Here is a 19,914-nt window from a genome sequence, read left to right as displayed (position 1 = left end):
CATTTTCTTATTCAGCCACAGATCATCAGACCTATTCAGCTTCATCCAGATGACTCTGCCCTACAAAATAAAATGCCTAGAGAAACCCAGACAGGTCAAAATGACACCCTCGTACTTTAGATTAATTACAATACAACCAAGCCAGGAGTTTAATTTTTAGTCCCCAACTATTCCAATGTTATCAATTGTGCAACGGTTTCTTTTTTTACATTCCCAGAGCTCAGGGGGAAAATTTATCTTAGTTAAATGATAATTGGCTTTATTATCTTTTGACTCTTTAGAAATGCTGGCTGGCAAGGTTTTTAAAATTTTCATCAATCTTGTTTTTTGGTTTTACAAAGCCTGCATCAAAAGACGATGTCAAAATCTGAAGATGCACTAAATCTTCTAGCATTATGAACAGTTCTTGAGACTATCCAATTTACTAATAAACCTATAGAAATCACCCGCACCTCAATATTTCACAGTTTAACAAGAACGTCCAGCAGCACGGTCCTGAATTGCAGTTCCAGCTTATCAAGTGCTGCAAAGGCAGTTCAAGCAGCAGAGTCGAAGCTCTTAGAACAGCTTATATATAACCCACTTTTTTTCCCCTTTTAAAATAATCTATTAGGGGTATACTTCTCCTGATTTTATATAGATTTGGAGTGAGTCCTACTACGCTAATGCAAACTGTTAGAGACTAGGCAATTATTACTGCTGCAGTAGTACTTATTGATAGTTCACTAGTTGGGTTAACAGCTGGGTCTCAAACTCAGAACCTGACTTCTTGTTAAAGTGATAACATAAAGCATTTTCCTGTCTTTGTCACTGTATTCTAAGGTGACAGCGGTGCACGATCTGGCAGAAATCTCAGCTAGCTATGTTTATGGTGACAGAGTCCTTCCTCCCTGTCGCCTGCTTTGCCTTTCAAGAAGCTTGGGTTTGAGAAATGCCTGCAACTTCATCAAGCAGCACTGTCACCTCCGAAAAACTTGCATTTGTAAGTGGGAAAAAAAAACTGCAGAGGAATTTCCTGTTTACCACTGTTTACTCCTAACTAGCTTATCCTAACTAGCTTATGTCTCCTGTTAGAAGTGCTTTGCTTGCGGCAAAGCTTCAATAGAGATTTAGCTGGTGCATACTGTGGGGCCCTGAAGGAAATGTCAGAGCTTTGTGATGGCCTTACTTTAATGAACAGTTCTATCTTTAATTGTCCTGCCAAGTCTGATAAGATCAAATTGTATCTTATTTAATTCCATGGACAAACCAAAGTCTTCAGGAAGTGATCTGAACATCTGTGCTGAAGTGTATGCCTGTGCAGGAGAGCATGACCAATGGGAACGAGAGGAAATAGCAGGATTTGGAACCAGGTGAAGACATTATCACTAAAAACACTCTAGCTGGGTACGAACGGGGCACGGTGGTAAACTCGCCAATGAGCAAGATGCCAGGGTTGTTTTTATTGTAAAAAATACTATTGCCTTCAGAAGAGTAAAGTGCTTGTCAGTGCTTTCAACCTCAATTGAGCTTCAGAACTCCCCTATTGGGCAGCTGGACATTACACTCAGCGTACTAATGGGAGAACTGAGGCTGAGATGCACAGCTGGTTGAAATCGATACAGCTTTGTGGAAATCACCGATTTCCACTAGCTGGGGATCTTTCCCAAAGAGTGGAAATGACCTATCCAGAGCTGCACAGCAAGTGAGCGACAGAAACTGTTAACAAAATACAGAATTCAACTCCTAATCTTTACTAGCCAAAATTCTCTCCTTAATTTACACAGAAAGTGGAATAGATGGTTTATAAAAATGAATAATTAAGGTTTACATTAGTTCAGTAAATAGTTTTTCAATCAGATAGGAGACGTTTACAATTTGGGACTAATTCTCTGACTTCTCACTCCAGGTGGCAGTTGACATATAACAGAATGACATTTTCCTACTGTGCTGTCTGTTGAACATAAATCATAATTCACTTTAGCTCGTGTGAGATAATAAGAATATAAGACCTCCTCAAGATAGAAAAAACAAAAGCTGCTAGCTGGTCGTGCCAACTCTATCTTCTAGTATTTTCATAACCGTTTCTGCTACGTGCATGGCACTCATCACAGTGGTATCTGAGCTCAGAAATCTCTCATTTCATATTTCCACTGATTTCAAGGGGAGTTGGATTGGCTTCTTCAGCCCTAAATATTCTTTAAACTACTTTTGATGCCTCAGTTACTGGATACTCAACCAGAGGTGCATTAAAAGTTCCTGGCTTTTGGAAGGCAGGTGTGCAGGGGGTACATAGGGCATTTTTACACATGTAGGTGCCGCAGCATCGGCTGCTTTAAAAAGTGCCTGGTGCTGCGATGCTTACAGTTGTAAAAATTTGATTCTGTCGAGTCGTTTTTCACATACAGACCTCACTACAACAGTCCATGCCTTTTACATCTAGATGGGATTTCAGCAAACCATTCTACTTGTGGGTAAATCTGAAGACCTCTTACACATTCAAGAAATACTGAATGCAGCTTTTCTACTCATTGCCCATCTCCAGCCCATAAAGCCATGTCATCTGGCCCACAGGGATCACGATGGATTTGGAAATTTGGTGATGGGAAAGTGGTGACAATGAACGCTGCCACCACTCCCCTGCTGCCAAGTGTCTAAGTCCTGCAGCTAGATAACATAGCCCTCTCTGCTGGATCGGGCTGGAGTGTGGTGCAGTTGGTCCGATCCGGCGTGTGTGGAGCTAGGCCAGGGCAGCAGGCTTGATTCAGTGCGCCCACGACTGGGACCCAATGCAGCATACAAGGCCATGGCCATGCACTAAATCAAACCAATGCACTGACCCCTCACTGGATCAGTCGTATGGACCAATTCCATACACTGACTCCAGCCTGTGGACCAACTCCACACCATTTATCCAGCCAGCAACCCAGAAAGGTTGGCACCACTGCCCTTAAGCAAGGTAACCCATGCATTCACTAGAAATCACATCAGCTTTCTATCAGTTTCCAAGCCTAATTCAAGGTGCTGATTTAAACTGCTGAATAAAGCTCTGCAAGGCAACCAGTCTATTTACCTTACAAACCATGACTTTCTCTTTGTACCACCAAAACACTCCAGACCAGTGGATGCACTAAAAGTCTCGAGGGTGTTCTCAGGTCAGGTGTCGGCATTGACTCTAGAATTTACATTGCCTACAGGCTGAACAAAGCTGAACAGAGCCAGCTGATCTTCAGAGAACAGTAGGAGGTTCATATCTCCATAATAGTTTGTTCAAGAAGGCACAGTGTACAGCAGGGATTTGCTAAATGGGATGATGCTCTTTTCCTTCTGCCTCTCAAAAAGGTGCAAAAAAGGTGCTCTGAGACATGAAAAGAGGGCACAACTTGATAAATTAACACAGGGCTGTACAAGTGGTGGCCCATGTGCTGCATACTGCCCGGCTCCCCGGTTCCCACCCTCTCACTCTGGCTGCCACAGTGGTTGGCACGTGGTGCAGCACAGCATAGGGTACGCGGGTCAAGGCCAGGGTTGGGAGATGCATGGTGCAGTGGTAGAGGGTGCCTACGTAGACACACGCTGCAGTAGTGAAGGGGGAGAGCATTCACACAGGGTCTTTACAGCAGTGCCAGGGTGCAGGTGTGTGGGCGTGCAGTGCACCAGGGTGGCCTGGAGGCCTGTGACTCCCACTGATGCAGCCAGCTGGGCATGTGGCCTGCACCCGCTTAGAACCTGGACAGCCTTGAATAAACATATAAAAGAAAGCTCATTAACATCCCAATCTGTGATGCTGACTTTTTGGTACTTATTTGTATCTTGATTAATCTGTTCTAGTCAACCTGCTTTCTATTTCTTCTTCGTTTTTTTGTGTGTGTTTTTTTTTTGGGGGGGGGGGGGGCTGACAGGAAGTGTTGTGTGTTTAGGTTTTTTCCATATTTTTCCTAAAACATACTGACTTGTGGCATCGTTTTTGATGCTTAGATTGAAGCATCGCTGTCTGATTCCTTTCAATATCTCTTCATTTTCTAGTGGCCTTTGTGAAGGCTGCTTCCAATCATCTTGCCACAGCTCATTAGCATTCCTTCAAAATATGTCTTTTTTGAAGTCTAGCATATCTCTACTACAACCGCTTTGTTTTTTTAACATACCTTCAGGACCATCTCCTATCTGATAATTAACAGATCACTGGACCCCTGAAGTTCATTTGCCTCTATTAAATTGGTCTCAGATGTTTCTTTTTTCCTTGGGTCTAAGCTCAGGATAGCCATCTCTAAATAGGTTGTTTACTTAAAAAAAAAAAAAATTTGTAATCCCTTAAAAGCCTATTCTATTACTCTCCAACACACAATAAATGCTAATAATTTCAGGCACCATCAAGGAAATTTAAAACTCCAGTGACCATCTGTTTGGGTTTTGTTGTCCAGCTTCAGACCTCAAGCTTCTGTTGTCCTTAAGATCCTTTCTATCATTCACACTCTGAATAGCCTTTGTATTCATATTAGCATGCATCATTAAAAAAAACCAAACAAACCCAAAAAACAAGGCCTTCTTTTCCATATGGCCTTGATGCCTTCTGTTCTGTAATGGGCATACCATGCACATGTAATCACTGTTTCTAAACACTAGATAAGGTATGAAATTATGCTGGGAAGTACACTGCTATTTACATAATACCAATAATAAGCCTGATTTAAAAATGAAAAATCACTAAAATACAAGTAGGCATGCTCATTTACTTCCAGATAATAGTCTAACTAGGGCAGCTGCCCCTGATGCTCACTTGGAGAGGGGTGGTGAGGGGAAATGGGGGAAAGAAATATCACTCATCACTGCCCCAATGTGTCCTGCTGCCTTGGGTACCTGGCTGCTTTGATACACCTAAGTTCCAGAAACACAAAGATTACTTATTATTTACATAGTACCCATAGAACGGGTACATCCAAACCTGTTCATGGTATGGAAGGATGGCTACCTATTATAGTATCTGTTCTAGAAAGAAAAACTGAGGTATGGAAAAGAATCACCTAGGCACCTAATCACACAGTACAAGTCAGTAGCAAAACTGAGATAACAACCCAGATTTGACTCTCTATCTTGCTGAGTGTTAGAGACCTCATTCATTGCTCCCCACCTAAATGGGCTGTCGCAGAATTGGGGATATATTGTATAAACACCGTTTTTGCTCCTGGGCTTCTTGCAGAATAGTTTTCTGATAGAGCTGTGTCGGCCCCGTACAGGATAGGGCCATGGGCCCCGGCACACCTGTACCTGGCGAGACTGGGCCAGGAGGAAGCAGACTCACCCAGTTCAAACATTCAGCAAAGGTCACCTGATTCTTGCCTGCCACGTCTTGGTGCTGAAGATTTGTTTGTTGAGAGGTGGTCTAATCTGCTGTGTGTTGACCCAGATGCACCTCGTCTGATTTTTCTTTGGGACTCCTACCTCCCCTACACCTTGTCCAAGTGCCACCCAGCTGTTAAAGTTTTTCTCATGCCCTTGGCTGTCAGTGGGGGTTCTCTTTCTTTTCTTTGATCCTTTAGACCTGCAGTCAGCTTGGGCTTGACTCAAGGATATGGCAGCTAAGCTAGTCCTGATGGTCATTCTGTCGAGGCGTGGTAAATGGAAGAAAAATGAAGAACAACACAAATCAGGAAACTGGAACTCAGGTAAGTCTTTCAGCCCAAAGGGCCATTATGACCACTGACGGTGCCCTCCTTCAACAGCACAAGTTGATCCTGAGGGCACAGGCTACTCCCAACGGCCCGGCCCTATCGCATAAAGGAAATCAAAAAGGAACATAAGAGAAAATCTGGCCGATTTTGCCTTTAAGCTTGGGCATCTACCTTTCCCTTAGATGCCTCAGCATCAGCCCCCAGCACCTCCTCAGCACAGGTGAGTTCCCCATGAGGGATGGGCCCTTTTCCTGGCCCTTTATTAACTCTTCTTCATTTGAGTATGGGAGTATGACTCCTGCCCCAGCGTCTGTCCAGTCCAAGATTGTTGCTGGCTTTTCCTTCTCTGTCCACCAGGTGGCAGGGACTCATACTAATAGGCTCCACCCTATCCAAAACTAAAATAAACAGAAAAGCAAACAAAAGACCTTGTTTGGAGTGCTGCCGCGTTTCTCACAGCGGCCTCATTCTCTTGGTGTGGCTTCCTATTGGCTCTTCTTGCTGCTCTTGCTGCTTCAGACTCAGCACTGGTGTCCCAGGTTATCAGAGCATTTCTGAGCTCTCAGTCTGAGAATCGGGCCTGTCCCCAGCTCCTGGGTTTTCTGCTCCGGCATCCCAATGCTCTAGTATTTGAGTTCCCCTCCAGAGTTCATCTTGCCCGTCTTCCAGTCTCAGTGGTGGGCCAGAAATACCAGAACAGCTGTGGGGAGATCTAATCTGGATGGATCAGCTGCTAGTAAAGCGGGCCTCCTGTGGCAGCTTCCAGTCCCTCGTTGTTGCCAGCTATAGCAAGGAAGATAAGTTGCTTCCCTATGCGGCTGCAGATTTAAAGAGGCTTTTGTCACCTCTTCACAAGCTGGTTGGTAATTTTATGATAAAACAGGTTTGTATCACAAATTAATATTCTGTCAAAACTGAAATGTTTCATAGAAACATACAGGTTGTGAAACTGAAGCTTCCAGGTTCTGCCGCTCTAGGGAAGCCCTGTTGTGTGGATGGCCCCATGGCTGTGATTTCAGGGCTGGGTCTGGAGAAGCTCCATCATGCACATTGCTTCTGAGGATCTGTACTACGTACACAGAAAGCCCAGAGGGCTTCCAAGGTCTGTAGCTCTAGTTTCAACCTGCCATGCAGATATCCCAGTGATCCTAAATCTGCTAGGGTGTGAAGCTCTGGAGCAGCCTCACCATACAGACTTCATAGATCGGGGGTTCTCAAAGCTTTTGGGAACCTGGAGGATCTGTGAGCCCTGTCTATAGTCAGACCGTGGCTCCACAAGACTCCTCCTGATCCACAACAAGAAATATATGATAACACCAGACAGGCATAACTTCATGGGCTAGAAACAGGGCTTGTTAATAACAATGCCTTCCACTGGGTATGTTGGGTACAACAGAAAACAACCAGTCTGTAGATGTCAAGAACTTAAAACACAAAAGAAAATGTACTAAGCTGGGCCATTCACTTACAAACATACAGGGTGATCTTCATGTACTTGAACTGCTTTTGTTTAAAATAAGTATGTCTTAAGAAACCATCAGGAGAACAGCTTTGGATAGATGCTGCAACTTGCTAAGCACCTTCAACTCCCACTGATTCCTGAGGAGTTGAGCTTGCTCCACCATGAACATGAAAAGCTCAGTTCCATTCAGGCCCTTGCTAGTAAAGTTCTTTTGAGGATGCAAACCTTGGGAACATTTTTCGTGACCTCAGTACCAAAGTATATTCAGCAGGATTTCCATACTTACGTGTTACGCTCAGATAAATAAAGGGACTTGTCTTGTTTTCTCCATTCTTTTCATTAACAGCCTGGACACAATAGCCACCTGAGTCGGTCACTGAGGTTGTGAGGATCACCAGCTGGTTCTCCAGTGTTATGGCTCTGTTTAGGAAAGCAAAATATTGCATTACAATAGGAACAAACAATATAACTTAGCAGAAACTGTGGAGAACCTCAGTTATGACAAGACTGTACGATATCCATAGGTCATCTATGCAGAGATGCCTTGAACTGGAGAACAGGCCTCTAACTTCAAACACATCCAGGGACAGTATTTAAGAGCTTCTGAGTCTTTGAAGTGTCTAAGCCTTTTCTCTGTTTAGTTTAACGTGTAAGATGTTTATAGTGGCACCCAGAAAGTTATACTGTGAGATAAAAAATATAAGTGGCAGTAAGAAGCTAGGTAAGGAACAATAAATGACAATGCAGCATTATAACTGGTGGTCCATACAGTTGTGGCAGAAGATCCTGGCAAGCAGCATTTTGTTGCATACCCTTGAAACCTTTCCAGCAAATGAAAACTACCCTATTAAGGGTCAGTATTCTGGGAATAGGAACATCCCACTCAGTGAAAAATCAAAGACAAAAGAATCTCAGGAGGTAAATGTTCTATATTTATGGCTTGGGTTAATTAGCTACGCTTCATATACAAAGAGCAAGAGCTGGAACAAGAGACTAATTAATATGCTCAGCTGAGGAGTCATGTGTACAGAGTGAGGGAAGAGCAAAATTATTTACTCTAAACCAGGTAAGAAAGCACGAGTGTGTAGTTAGTGGTGGTACACTCCTGAGGGAGTCAATAAATGCCACGGTTTAATATAAGTTTACTCTTGCTTAAGGCTGCTACATAACAGATGTCTCCACAAACTACTTCATGAGCGCTACTCATCTGACCTGCAATCAGGTCAGCTTGTTTGCATTTTAGATAAATGGTATGGTCTTTTCTTTGACTATGTTAGATGCAGGGTGAGTCTACATGAGATGCTTTACTGCACAGTAGAGCTAATTACTGCACAGTAAGCATCTGCATTTACACATGCAGATGCTTACTGCGCAGTAATGGGCTCTAATTATGAATAAATCTGCTATCTGCAAATGCAAGTAGCAAATTTAATCATGATTAGTAACTGCACCGTAGCGCACATGTAGACATATGACTGAGAGCAAACGTGTTCCCAGTCAGTCGGGCAACAGGGGGTGGGAGGTTGCTCCCTGCTCCCAGGAGCTACCTGCTGCTGGGGTGGGCTCTACCAAGAGAGCCTGGGCAGTGACAATGCCTCCCTGCCCTGGCAACAGGGCCAAGGCTGGGAGATCCTTATCTCTCAGCCTGAGTCCTGCTGTCTCAGGACCCGGTTACAGGACCCAGACCCACAGGAGATAAGGATCTCCCAGCCTGAGCCACACAATCCAAGGACCCAGGCTGGGAGATCCTTCTCTCCTAGCCTGAGCCCTGTAGTTATGGGGCCCGGGTTAGGAGATAAGGATTAGGGTTAAGAGATCAGAGTGGGGGCTGGGAGCTCCCTACTGCTGGGGCAGGGGGACTTTGTCCACACTCAGGCAGAGCCCCCCCAGCAGCTGCAGGGGCTGGTTGAAGAGCCATAGGGACTTGTAGCAGTCTACTGCTTGGAGCAGCAAACCTGTTCCCACACCCCTGCAAGTGTAGGCATGTGCCTGGGAGCAATTACTCTCAAGTAGTTTACTTGAGAGTAAACTGCTCCCAGATCTTTTGCATGTGTAGATGCACCCACACTGTAAATCAGGAGACAATATGTAAAAGTCAAAATGCTTGAGATAAACTAGACTCTTTCTACTGAGTCCCTTTCTAAAAATGTATGTGTCTTTTTCTGGTTTGCAATGACAACACAGTTCAAGCCTGTGCTCTTGCTTTTGCTGCACTAACATTTAGGGATTCTTTATATCTTAAATATAAAAGATGAGATTGTCTTAATGGTCATCTAATGGGAACACAATATTATATCACCCAGTAGATTAGATTTCAAACCCAGAATTGCGGTGCAATTGCTTAGCTCAATTTAACAGGACTGGAGCCATTCAAAGCCATTAAGAGCCAGAAGAACGAACATTCAGACTTCCTCATACAACAGCTTGTGGCTATTCTTTCACAAGAAATACCTGCCTAGATTCTGGTAGGGGGAAAACAGAAGTTTCATAATAGGGTTCACGGACGGGACACAGGCTGGCTGCAGTTGTCCAAGTCAGATCAAAAGCAGGCACACGTAACAGAGTAAAAACAACACCCGAGGTCAAAAACAGAACACAGGATTTCCAGGAAGCAAAATAAAGTTTTGGTACACCTCTCCATGGGGCAGCACTGGTACCCAATGGCTTTGATTAGATCCTGGACCTAGCTGGGCCTTTCTTAAGGGAAAAAGGACAAGAAGTCTGTTTGCCCTTTCAGTCTGGGTGGCACAAAAAGATGAAGAATGAAGAGCACTGGTTACAACTGCTTCCTGATCCTCCCCCCCAACTTGGCTCCTTACAAAGTACCCTGCATCCAGACCTCCACTCAGTCAGCTGTGCTGGAGCCATTTTTCGAGCTAGCCTCACAGAGTATCAGAGCTGTGCAAGTGGGGAGGGAGTGGAAGCAGGAGTTAGGAGGCCACTGCTTTCCTGAACAGCTGCATAAAATGAGGGCTCAATTTAGACTGACAGAATTGATGGGAGCAGTTGTGGAATAAATTACCATTCAGCTTGAGTAAGGGAGGTAGAATTGGACCCTCTGTTCTTTCGGTTAAGTCACTTTATTCATTCCTCCACATCTTATATTTCCCTCCTGGAAACTGGTGGAATATTTAACTTACTAGTCTGCAACGTTCAGAGAGGACATTAACAGACAGCACATCATTTGAGGAACATTCTTAATATAAACACAGACATTTTTGACTAGAGGAAATGTGAATTTTTTCCCTACGCAATCTAGGTCTAGAAAAAAGCTCAGATAAATGAGAAAATTATAATGTAATTGTTATCAAAAGTGCAGCTGCCAAAGATATGAAATGGGACTTTTACAACTGTTAATGAATGGGCTTTTTATCAATGGTTATCTAGTAGCACAAGCCCAACATTTCAAAAAAATTGATGAACTAATGATTGAATCCTATAATAGGAGCTACATTACTTTTAAAGAACCATTTTACCGTAGAGTCTGAGCTTGCATAGACTTATCTATGTGCTTGACTTTATGAACTGGTAGCAACCCCCTAAGAAAGTTAGGCAAATGCAAATGGCTTGTAAGGGTTCGGGGCTAATTTCTCAACAACACTGTCTCTCTTATATTTTTTCTTTAATGTTTTAGGCATTTAGTAGGTTCCCTGAAGATATTCTTTGATAATATATCAAGGGTCCTGGATCATGTAACAAAGTTAAGAATAAATAAAAAATAAAAACTGCTGTTACTAATATATTAAAGGAACATATCTAGGCATAATTGACTGATTAGACCGCACGGCACAAATGTATACACCAACTTCCTCAAAGAATCTGAATGCTTTATCATTTAACCAATAGATCAATAGGAAATATTCCTCGTACAAACGTGCCTGCTTGGTCTGGTTAAATTAAGGCACAATTATTTTGTTTTTGGACTTTTTTCAGAAGAGACAGAAATAGAAGGAACATATATTTCCAAATAGTACTACAAAATTACTATGGAAAGATCAAAGCTTCTGCTTGAACAATGTACAAATACTGTGTTTGTTTTATTCTTGACATTTTGCTTTTATGATCATTAGACAGACAGCAATGAACATTTTCAAAGATGCCAGAAATTAATGGGAGATAAACCTCCAGGTAATCATAGGAAGACATACTGCCACCTGGAACTGATTGAAAGAATTCTACTGAATTCAGCTGAGCTATTCTATATTAACTGAGGATCTGGCCCCAAGTATCATATTTTAAATAGTTTTCATTCAAAAATATTATTAGAAATACCCTTTGGGATAACTTTTCTACATTGAATAGAATTGTACTAGCTTAATTGACTTAGAAATTTAATCAAAGGAAATGTGTGATAGATTTACACAATGAGGATAGGAAATGTAATTAATACCACATTTAATAAAGCAAATAGGCTAAAGAGAAATTTCCTTTTTAATACTGGAATAATGGAATATTAATAATGGAATATTTAAATACCATGGATATTACATTTGTTTCTACTATGGTTATTATAAAGAAGATACAGCAGTAAGGAACATTATTTTAAAATACTGAAATAAATTTCAGACAGGCGTGATACAGGCTGCAGTTAAAACCAAAAGCCTTACACATGGTACTGCAATTCTGGTGAGACATACTGGTACCTTCTTATTATTAATTCAAATGGTATAATGAACTGGTTGGGAATTCCCTAAATGATGGGGAATAAAGCACATAACTCATAGTTATTCTTCAGGAATGAAAGGCAAAGGAAGTGTTAAGATGCATTTACTAAGGGTTTACTAAGAAAAAGTATTTTTTCTAGGGTTGTCAAATGATTGAAAAATTTAATTGCAATTAGTTGCATGGTTAAAAAAAAGTCAAAATTAATCACGATTTGAATTGCACAGTGAAAACCTTAAAATTATGTGCAGAAAAACTCAAAGTTATGCAAAATTATGCAGGTACTCTGTACAGTTTGGGGGTGTATGGGGGAATTTGTGAAGGTGTGGGAGGCTGTGGCCAAGTGTGGGGTTGGGAGCCCAGGGAGGGGCATTCCTGCACACCCTGGCAGGATCTGGGGCATCCGGGACAGGTCATGGGACAGAGCCATGGGTGGCTTATCCAGGAGCATGGGGAGGCTCCTGCTGCTGCGCACACCCCAGGGGAGGCACGGGGGAACGTGGCCCCCAGATCTGTGTGCAGGGCAAAGGTGGGCTGCCACTCTGTGCTGGGCTCTGCACCCTGCTGCTGTTGCCCTGGGAGCCACGCAACACCATGCAGAGCAGGGGGCACAGCGCAACCAGCGAGCATCTCCCGAGGCAAAGGCAGTGGGGCACAGAGCCCCAGCCTGCAGCAGCAGCCCACCCCCACTCTATGCACAAATCTGGGGGGGCCACATGTCCCTCCGTCTCCCCCAGGGGGTGTGCAGCAGCAGGAGCCCCCACCCCGCACCCCTAGGCAAGCCACCCGCAGCTCTGTCCCACAGCCCACCCCAGCTTCAGGGCCCCATTCACCCTAGCCCCTGTCTTTGCCTCACTTCTTCCCTCACTGTGAGGGCCTCAATCTGCCCCTCCATACCCCTTCCCTCCCTGATGCCTCTTCCCCTTCGTAGACTTGCCTGTTGGGCACCATTGCACATGCCATCACGCTCTGTTTCTGGTTGTATGCAGGCTACAGCTGTGTGTCTGTGTCTTTGTGCGCCCCTCCTCCCCACTGCATCCGCCCAGAGCCCATGCCCAAGCTGCCCTGTGGTCCTCTGCGTTTCCACCGCTCCCCTGCAGGGCAGCCCAGAGGCAGCAGTGACCGGGAATGGGCGCCAAAACCACAAGCTCAACTAGCAAGTTAAAAAAATTAACGTGAACAACTATTAACTTGTTAATCGTGTGCATTAACTGACAGCCCTAATTTTCTTATATATCAGGCACATCTATACATTCATTAATGTGCCTTAGATAATGCAAATTTAGTTTAGTACTTCCTTAATAAAGTACTAACTAAATGCGCAGTACCTAGAGTTACTGCACAGTAGCACTGGCGCACGGTTATTTAGTGACAATTACTGCACATTAACTTAATAACACTGCACAGTAAGCTATTAGCATGGTCTGTGCTGTGACATGCTACTGCGCAGTGTTGTTAGGCTAATTCACAGTAAGCATCTGGTATAGATACGCCCATAGTGCACAAAATATAGTTGATTTCGTAGAATGCCCAGATGAATTAAGCTACATAGGTGAAATGAAAAGGACTTTGTAAGACCACATGGATTTAAATAACTCCTTTGCAAAGGAAATGCTATAGGAAAGGACCACACATTATATATTACATCATCATAGTAATGTGAAAAGTCCAATATGTATGAATGCACAGGAAACTGGAGTTAGAGACGATACTAAAGATATGAAATTATTGAAGATAGAACCCTTTTGGATCTTTAATTAAATAGCCCAATTAATCTTAAATTAAACACTCTGAATTGAATTATTGATTTCATTTCAGCTTCTCTAAGTCTTCAGTGTAAATTCAATGTTTGAATTTTACTTGTTAGAGATAGTTCTGAAGTGAAACATCAGCGTATGAGGCCCTCAAGCTTTAGCCCCTTTCCAGATTAGAACTCAAAAGTGCCTCCTTGCATTGGGAGGATTAATTAGTCACATTGTAAAGATTAATTAATCAATGTTTTGAATGCACTTTGAAGATGTAGGCCCTGATATTTACCACAGCAGCACTGAAAAGTGGCCCTAAAGTTACATTACATTTTTTAACTGGAATTACTGCATATTTTCACTTTCTATTACAACTTTTTAATTATGTTGGCACTGCACTATTATTCCAAACACACAGCTGATTCCTGGCTGTTGAGCTTAACTGCATATTTGAAGAAGACAACTGGAGAGATTGGTCTTAATGTGTCAGTAGCTTATATGCAATAAATCATTTAAAAATGTAGCTACTGCTGTTTTAAGGCAAGTCTACCATGGGACCAGAGACATGCTATCTAGGATACTGTCATTTTTTATCCTTCAGGATCAAGAGCAGGAAAAGTTATATTTAATATGGCATCTTTTGATTGAGAAATGAGGAAAAGCTCTCTGGATCTTCAGGAAATGGTCTAGGGAACAACAGCAATTATATGGAGAATAATGCGCACTTCCATTAGATGGTACACCTAAGTACCACTCTTGAAAAGCAAAATAATTTTGTTTGAAATGCAAACAATTTCTGCCACATGTGTGCATCACAGACTATAAATAACTGGTGTTTAACGGGTGGGAAGGTTAAGGCACAAAATCTTCCTTGATCATGAAGACAACTGAGAAGGGAACATGGGAGGAGCAGTGGAGAGTGTAAGGAGACAAGGCTAGATTTGTAACGGTATTTAAGTATTTGATAGGTTCTCTGGGATTTCCATGATTCCCATTAAAAACAACATTTAGGCACCCTGAAACATCTAAAAATGAAAATGATTTGATCTTCATAGGGAGACAAACAAACTAGCCCAATAAAACGGTAAGATGACCAAATTGGTACATGTTGCTTAAAAAAGATGAATAATGGGGGGAAAAACAGGTACATATTTAATAGAAGGGATTAACTTTCAGGAAGTTAGATACTGATTACATTTTTGGTTACCAGATTGCTGGATAAATGGATGATGTTAGATTACTTAATTGTCACAGTAATAAAATGAAAATTATAGAGTAACCTGATTCAGCCTCTTCTTAAGAGAGAGCCATCTGTTCATGAGCCTGCATGCAATGATAGTAACCAGTAAAAAGGCCTCAATAAAGCTGCTTTTTCAATGCTAGTACACAGCTAATAGAAGCATCAAATCCCTCTTTACAAGACAGTAATGCCAGAAAATCTCTATTCCTTTTTAAAACTTTTGTTTATATCACATAACAAGAACTGATCCCTCCCGACAAGGACTGATATCTCTTTATAACGGGGATGCTATGAGGAAATTAAGAGATTAAAGAATAATAATGATGTAATTGCTGACGGATTCCCAGAGGGATTTCTCCTGTTGGGAAAATATTTAGTCATGTCATATTAAAAGTACAACCATTTTAGTGAAATCCTGGCTCCACTAAAGTCAGCGTGAATTTGCCTTGACAGAGTAAGATATATCCTCTGTGCTTTCTCCATGTCCTTTGGGAAATTATTAATCAGCATTTTATGTACATACAATTTTCCTTCTAACAGCCCAATTTCCTCAGGACTTAATCCTAGAAAGAAGCATTATCAACTTCGTTACTTTACAACATATCCATAGCAACAGAGAGCAATGGGTCCCAGTTGGGTCTCATTGAGCAAAACAAATTACTCAGATTTCAGGTACTAAATACTACAAATCAGCTGTTTATTTAAAATATGTATATTGTTGACTACTAAGCCTATCTCAGAAATCAAGGCCTACAGCATACCAAATGCAGCATCAACTTACAACGTAAACTTTCTGGGGCAGACGCTGCCTTTCTGATTGGTTTTTGTACACTGCTTACCACAACAATGTCTAGATCAGTGACTGGTGTTCCTAGACACTATGGTGCCTGTGAAAAAAGATAATAATAAATTCCTAATCACTGTGTCTCTTCTTAGTCTGTTGGACAATCATCATAAAAATCTTATTTTTTCCTTTCCCGGGTTTTTAAAGCCAGCGAAGTTTCTCATATATGTTTGTTCTTACAGTCTCTGGGTCTCATAGATGCTTGTCCTGATCTTCCTTTCACACGTAACAAAATAAATTTGCAGTTCACACCTGTACCGTGAGAAATGCCCTTTCCAGGATGCAAAGTGAAAAACATCCAAAGAAAATAAAAGGCAAACTGCAGTAAGGACAAGAAACCAAAAAGTTTTGGCAATGGTTGGATAGTAAGGAACAATGTGAACAGGCTAGCTATAACTTTGAGCTGAAGTTCACATCTAGGTTCTGGGGACCATCATTTCCAGAGGAGGAAAAGAGATGAGGAAGTGTTCCCTTTTTTTAAACTGGGTTTTTGAGTTCTACTGCTTTAGTTTTGGTTCCAAAGAACTGGAAATCTCCCTTGAGGGCTTGCCCATTTCAGATATCTCTTTCGTACATTGCTGTGGTGTCTACCATAACTTGAAGTGGGGTGGGTGGCAGGCAGTTACGGCTATATATCATAGTCCATAGAAAAAGTATAATTTCTCTTGAAATTCCCTACTGATATTTTGTTGCGAACGTAAGTAGGCAGTCTGTAATAGGACTTTTTTTGTCCCAGGATAGAGAAATAATAGTGATGGGTACCATTCATAGAAGGCAGCTCTCTCCAAAGGTATGTATTACATTTGAAATAGCCCTGAGATGTGTGAACCACTCCATTTTTTGTCTAAATCAGGGGTTAACATTGTTAATGATTTCATTCTTCATGTAAGAAAATAAAGGAATAGTCTTGGAACTGCTGCCATAACGTTACTCTACATTGAGTGTGCTCTGCTTTGGGTTCCTTGAGACAGTCTTGAGTACTGGGGTTCTGCTAAACATGCCACTGTATTTAGATACACAAGTAGCCATGGCTACAATAATGTCCCTTGTCATTAATGATTGGCAGGTAAGTTACACTTTCTTCAACAGGAGTCAGAGTTTTCCATGGTGACTCAATCTATATTCACGTCCTTGAGGCTCAATGCCAATACCCGTATGTACCAAACTATGAAACCATTAAACATAAGTAGCTATAGTTACTTCAACAACACAGAAACCCTGTTTTCTTCAATGGCTCCTTCCTGAATATTGAGTCTAATTCTAGATTTCAACTCTCATTTTCAAAAACCTCTATAGGATTGGTCCAAATTGCCACAGCAACCTACTCACCTTCCATCATCTTGACTATGACAGCTATCTTCCATTCAATCTGTTAATCTCAAGAATGACCTTCAGACATAAGCATACCAAAAGACAGATCTTGCTCAGCAACTAGAGCAGAAATCATGAACTCAATCCCAGGAGAAGTCACAGTGAAAACAAAACCCTGTGTCTCATAGCAAAGCGCAAAAAAATCTACTCCTTGCTCTAATCTCCTTACAATAAAGCTGAGAAGAAAGAAAGCAGAAAGAAGTAAAAATCCCTTCATACTGGAAGGAAAAGAGAAGAAACAAATTTCTTTGTATTTATACTTCTATGTATTTGGGAAGTGCTTGATACCCACAATAGTGAGTGTAACAGAAAAACTAAAATATAGATATCAATCAAAAATACTGATTTCTCTAGGAAGTTAGAGAAGAAACTCTCACCCAGATATACAAGGAAAAAAACAGGAGGGGGGGAAGCCCATGATAGCCAAGGGACTTGACAGTGGTTGGGAAAGGCATCCTTACCCACAGATAAAATAAAAGAAAGATGACGTTTGGCCAACCACTGAAAAGGGAGTATAAAATAAGATGGAAGAAAGAAAAGGCTGACGGATACGCACACAACCACGTAACACAGACCAAGAGAATGTCCTTTTCCAGAATCAAGGTTTTATATTTGCAAATGAGTGTGTTATTTACAAGCTTGCAATTTTCAGTGGCTGTTTTCCACACTTTCCACATAAGGGTCGGGTAAGAAACCAAAATAATCCACTTGTTTCTGGCAACCAAGCTGTCCCGTTCTTAGAGAACCTCTAAAATACAAGAAATAAATAGCAGAAGGCTGGCAAGCTCTGACTGCCCTTCTCCACTCCTCCTCCTTTCTACTGTGGTTAGGGGAATTAGACTTCCATACGGCTTGTTTGGATCCACCGCTTGTTTGTCTCTTCCCTTAGTCTGTGCTCTGCTCCCTAAGCTATCTTGATCCATAAAAGAAATGTGGTTGCCAATCAAATTAGCAGAAGTGAGTTAGTCTAACATCACTGAAGAGCCTTGCCAACATGCGGGCTAACATATCCTGAGGCCAAGTTGTACTGTAGCCCAGGGGCCACTTTATTAGATGGAGAGTTGAAGTTAGGTGATTTTGTCTCTCAATACACAGGCGTCCTCCTTGTTGCTTTGATTCTATCAATGCAGGGGTTTATTCCAAAATAACTCTTAGCTCCTTGCAAACAAATGCTTATTGCAAAAGATGAGTGCTTTATTCCAAATTAGTTTAATCCATTTTTGAAGGAGATTGCAAAGTCAGAAACAGGTGCCATTATTCTAAAATAAGGGCATTCCCATCGGGAATGAATCAGGAATGACTATTCTACATAACATTTACTTCCTAACCAAATCCCAATGTATGTCCTTTATGGGGTTCTTTTTGCTTATTTCTTTAACCATTTAGGGCTCCCTCCAAGGGTATTTGCCAGCTCATTTCCCAAACCATGTTGACTTTTTTTTTTTAAACTGAGTCCCAGAGTTACATGTTTTGAAATGCTTAGGTTTGAGGGAAACCTACAACTCTTCAGTCCCTGCTGCTGGCTGAAATTAGGAGTCTTCTCTGACTCCTAATTTCTACAGCAATTTCTCCTTTCTCCTAAAGCAATGACAAAGGGCTTATTCTTGCTTTGAGGATGGGCCTCTTAGGACAGGCTCCCCAACATATTTATTTTCAGTATGCTTTACTACTATGCTCATATGGACAATGAATGAACCAGACACTCCTGCATTTCAAACTAAGGGCGATTTAAAAATAAGGGCAACCACACTGAACAAAGAGAAAGAAAACAAATTAGGAAGGATGGCTTCCTGTGGCAAATAGTGAGAATGAGAGAAAAGCAGCATACCCAAACTCATTACAGTGTGACACCTTAAATATAGGATTAAGATCACACAGTACATCACAAAGGAGATGTTCTCTAGTGAGAGGTAATGCTATTCAGAAACAAACTTCAATAATAAGCCAAAAAAATTACAAAACCCCCACTCGATAAGCAAAGAAAATAGCTTTTTTGTTTAAAAGTTCTTTATCTTGCAAGTTTCTCCCTATTTTAGTCCCTCTTTAATGGGATATAATTATTACAGCAAAAACATCTACTCTTCTGTTAAATCTTTTCTGATTATTCAGTAGCACAAAGCTCAGGCAGCTTATGCAAGTACCTTTAATGGCTACGCTTGAATCACAGCACTCAAGTGTTATCTAACTGAACCACAGTGATAACCGCTTCCCTGAATGTGCTGCTCTAACAACAGTAGTTCTCAACTATAAGAACAGATCCAACTTTTTAGAGATAAAATGGGAAACTCAGCCAACAATGGAGGCCAAAAAATCTGGGAGAAAAGGAAGTCAATTTTCTTTTCAACTCTTTTCTTTGTATAAATTGTTACTGCAGTCAAGATATTTGTGTGTAAACAGACTATCTGTTTTCTGCTCTCTGGTTTATCATATAATCAACTCATTGAACTCCACTTGCAACATCACTATCTGTTGCTATGGACATAGCTAACTACTATCACTGGAAAGAGGAATAGTGGAAATACTCAAATATATAAATGGCTTATTTAAACAAAGTGTAGCTGCTGGGATGTGCTCATGGGTCGTGATCCACTAAGCAAACTGACACCACTAAGGTGTTTGTATTCATTGAGGATTTTAGGGCTCAGTTTTCAGACACAGACAAAAATTGCATCACTATGGACCATTTTCCTTGTACTGAGCACTGGTGAAGTCTGATCGTTTTTGCTTTAATTTTTTCCACTTCACTGTTCTGAAAAAAATCATTTTTGGTGTTATTAAAGGGCACCTACCTCTCTGCTACAATATGTAAACATAACAGACTGTTACAATATGGTTCACAGATGGGTTTTAAAGAGCTCCCTACGAAAGCATCTTACATGTTTCTGCCACTATTTTATTGACAGACGTGCTGAAAAATAACAATGAACGTGAGCTGTGGCAAT

At 41.5% G+C, this 19,914-nt stretch overlaps 1 protein-coding gene across 2 annotated transcripts in view; it reads right to left on the bottom strand.

Moving 5' to 3' along the window:
• SDK1 (sidekick cell adhesion molecule 1) overlaps positions 1-19,914 on the bottom strand; it is a 671,164-nt gene that overhangs the window by 277,638 nt on the left and 373,612 nt on the right. For both annotated transcript variants that reach the window (XM_090023696.1, XM_090023697.1), the window contains exon 5: positions 7,397-7,530. In XM_090023696.1, coding sequence (XP_089879822.1) covers positions 7,397-7,530 — 134 coding nt within the window. The remainder of the gene's footprint in view (positions 1-7,396; positions 7,531-19,914) is intronic.

The sequence above is a fragment of the Crocodylus siamensis genome, chromosome 12, assembly GCF_052110815.1.
Source record: "Crocodylus siamensis isolate JL-2025a chromosome 12, ASM5211081v1, whole genome shotgun sequence".
Classification (NCBI taxonomy): Eukaryota; Metazoa; Chordata; order Crocodylia; family Crocodylidae; genus Crocodylus; species Crocodylus siamensis.
This window is presented reverse-complemented; position numbering and strand designations above follow the sequence as displayed.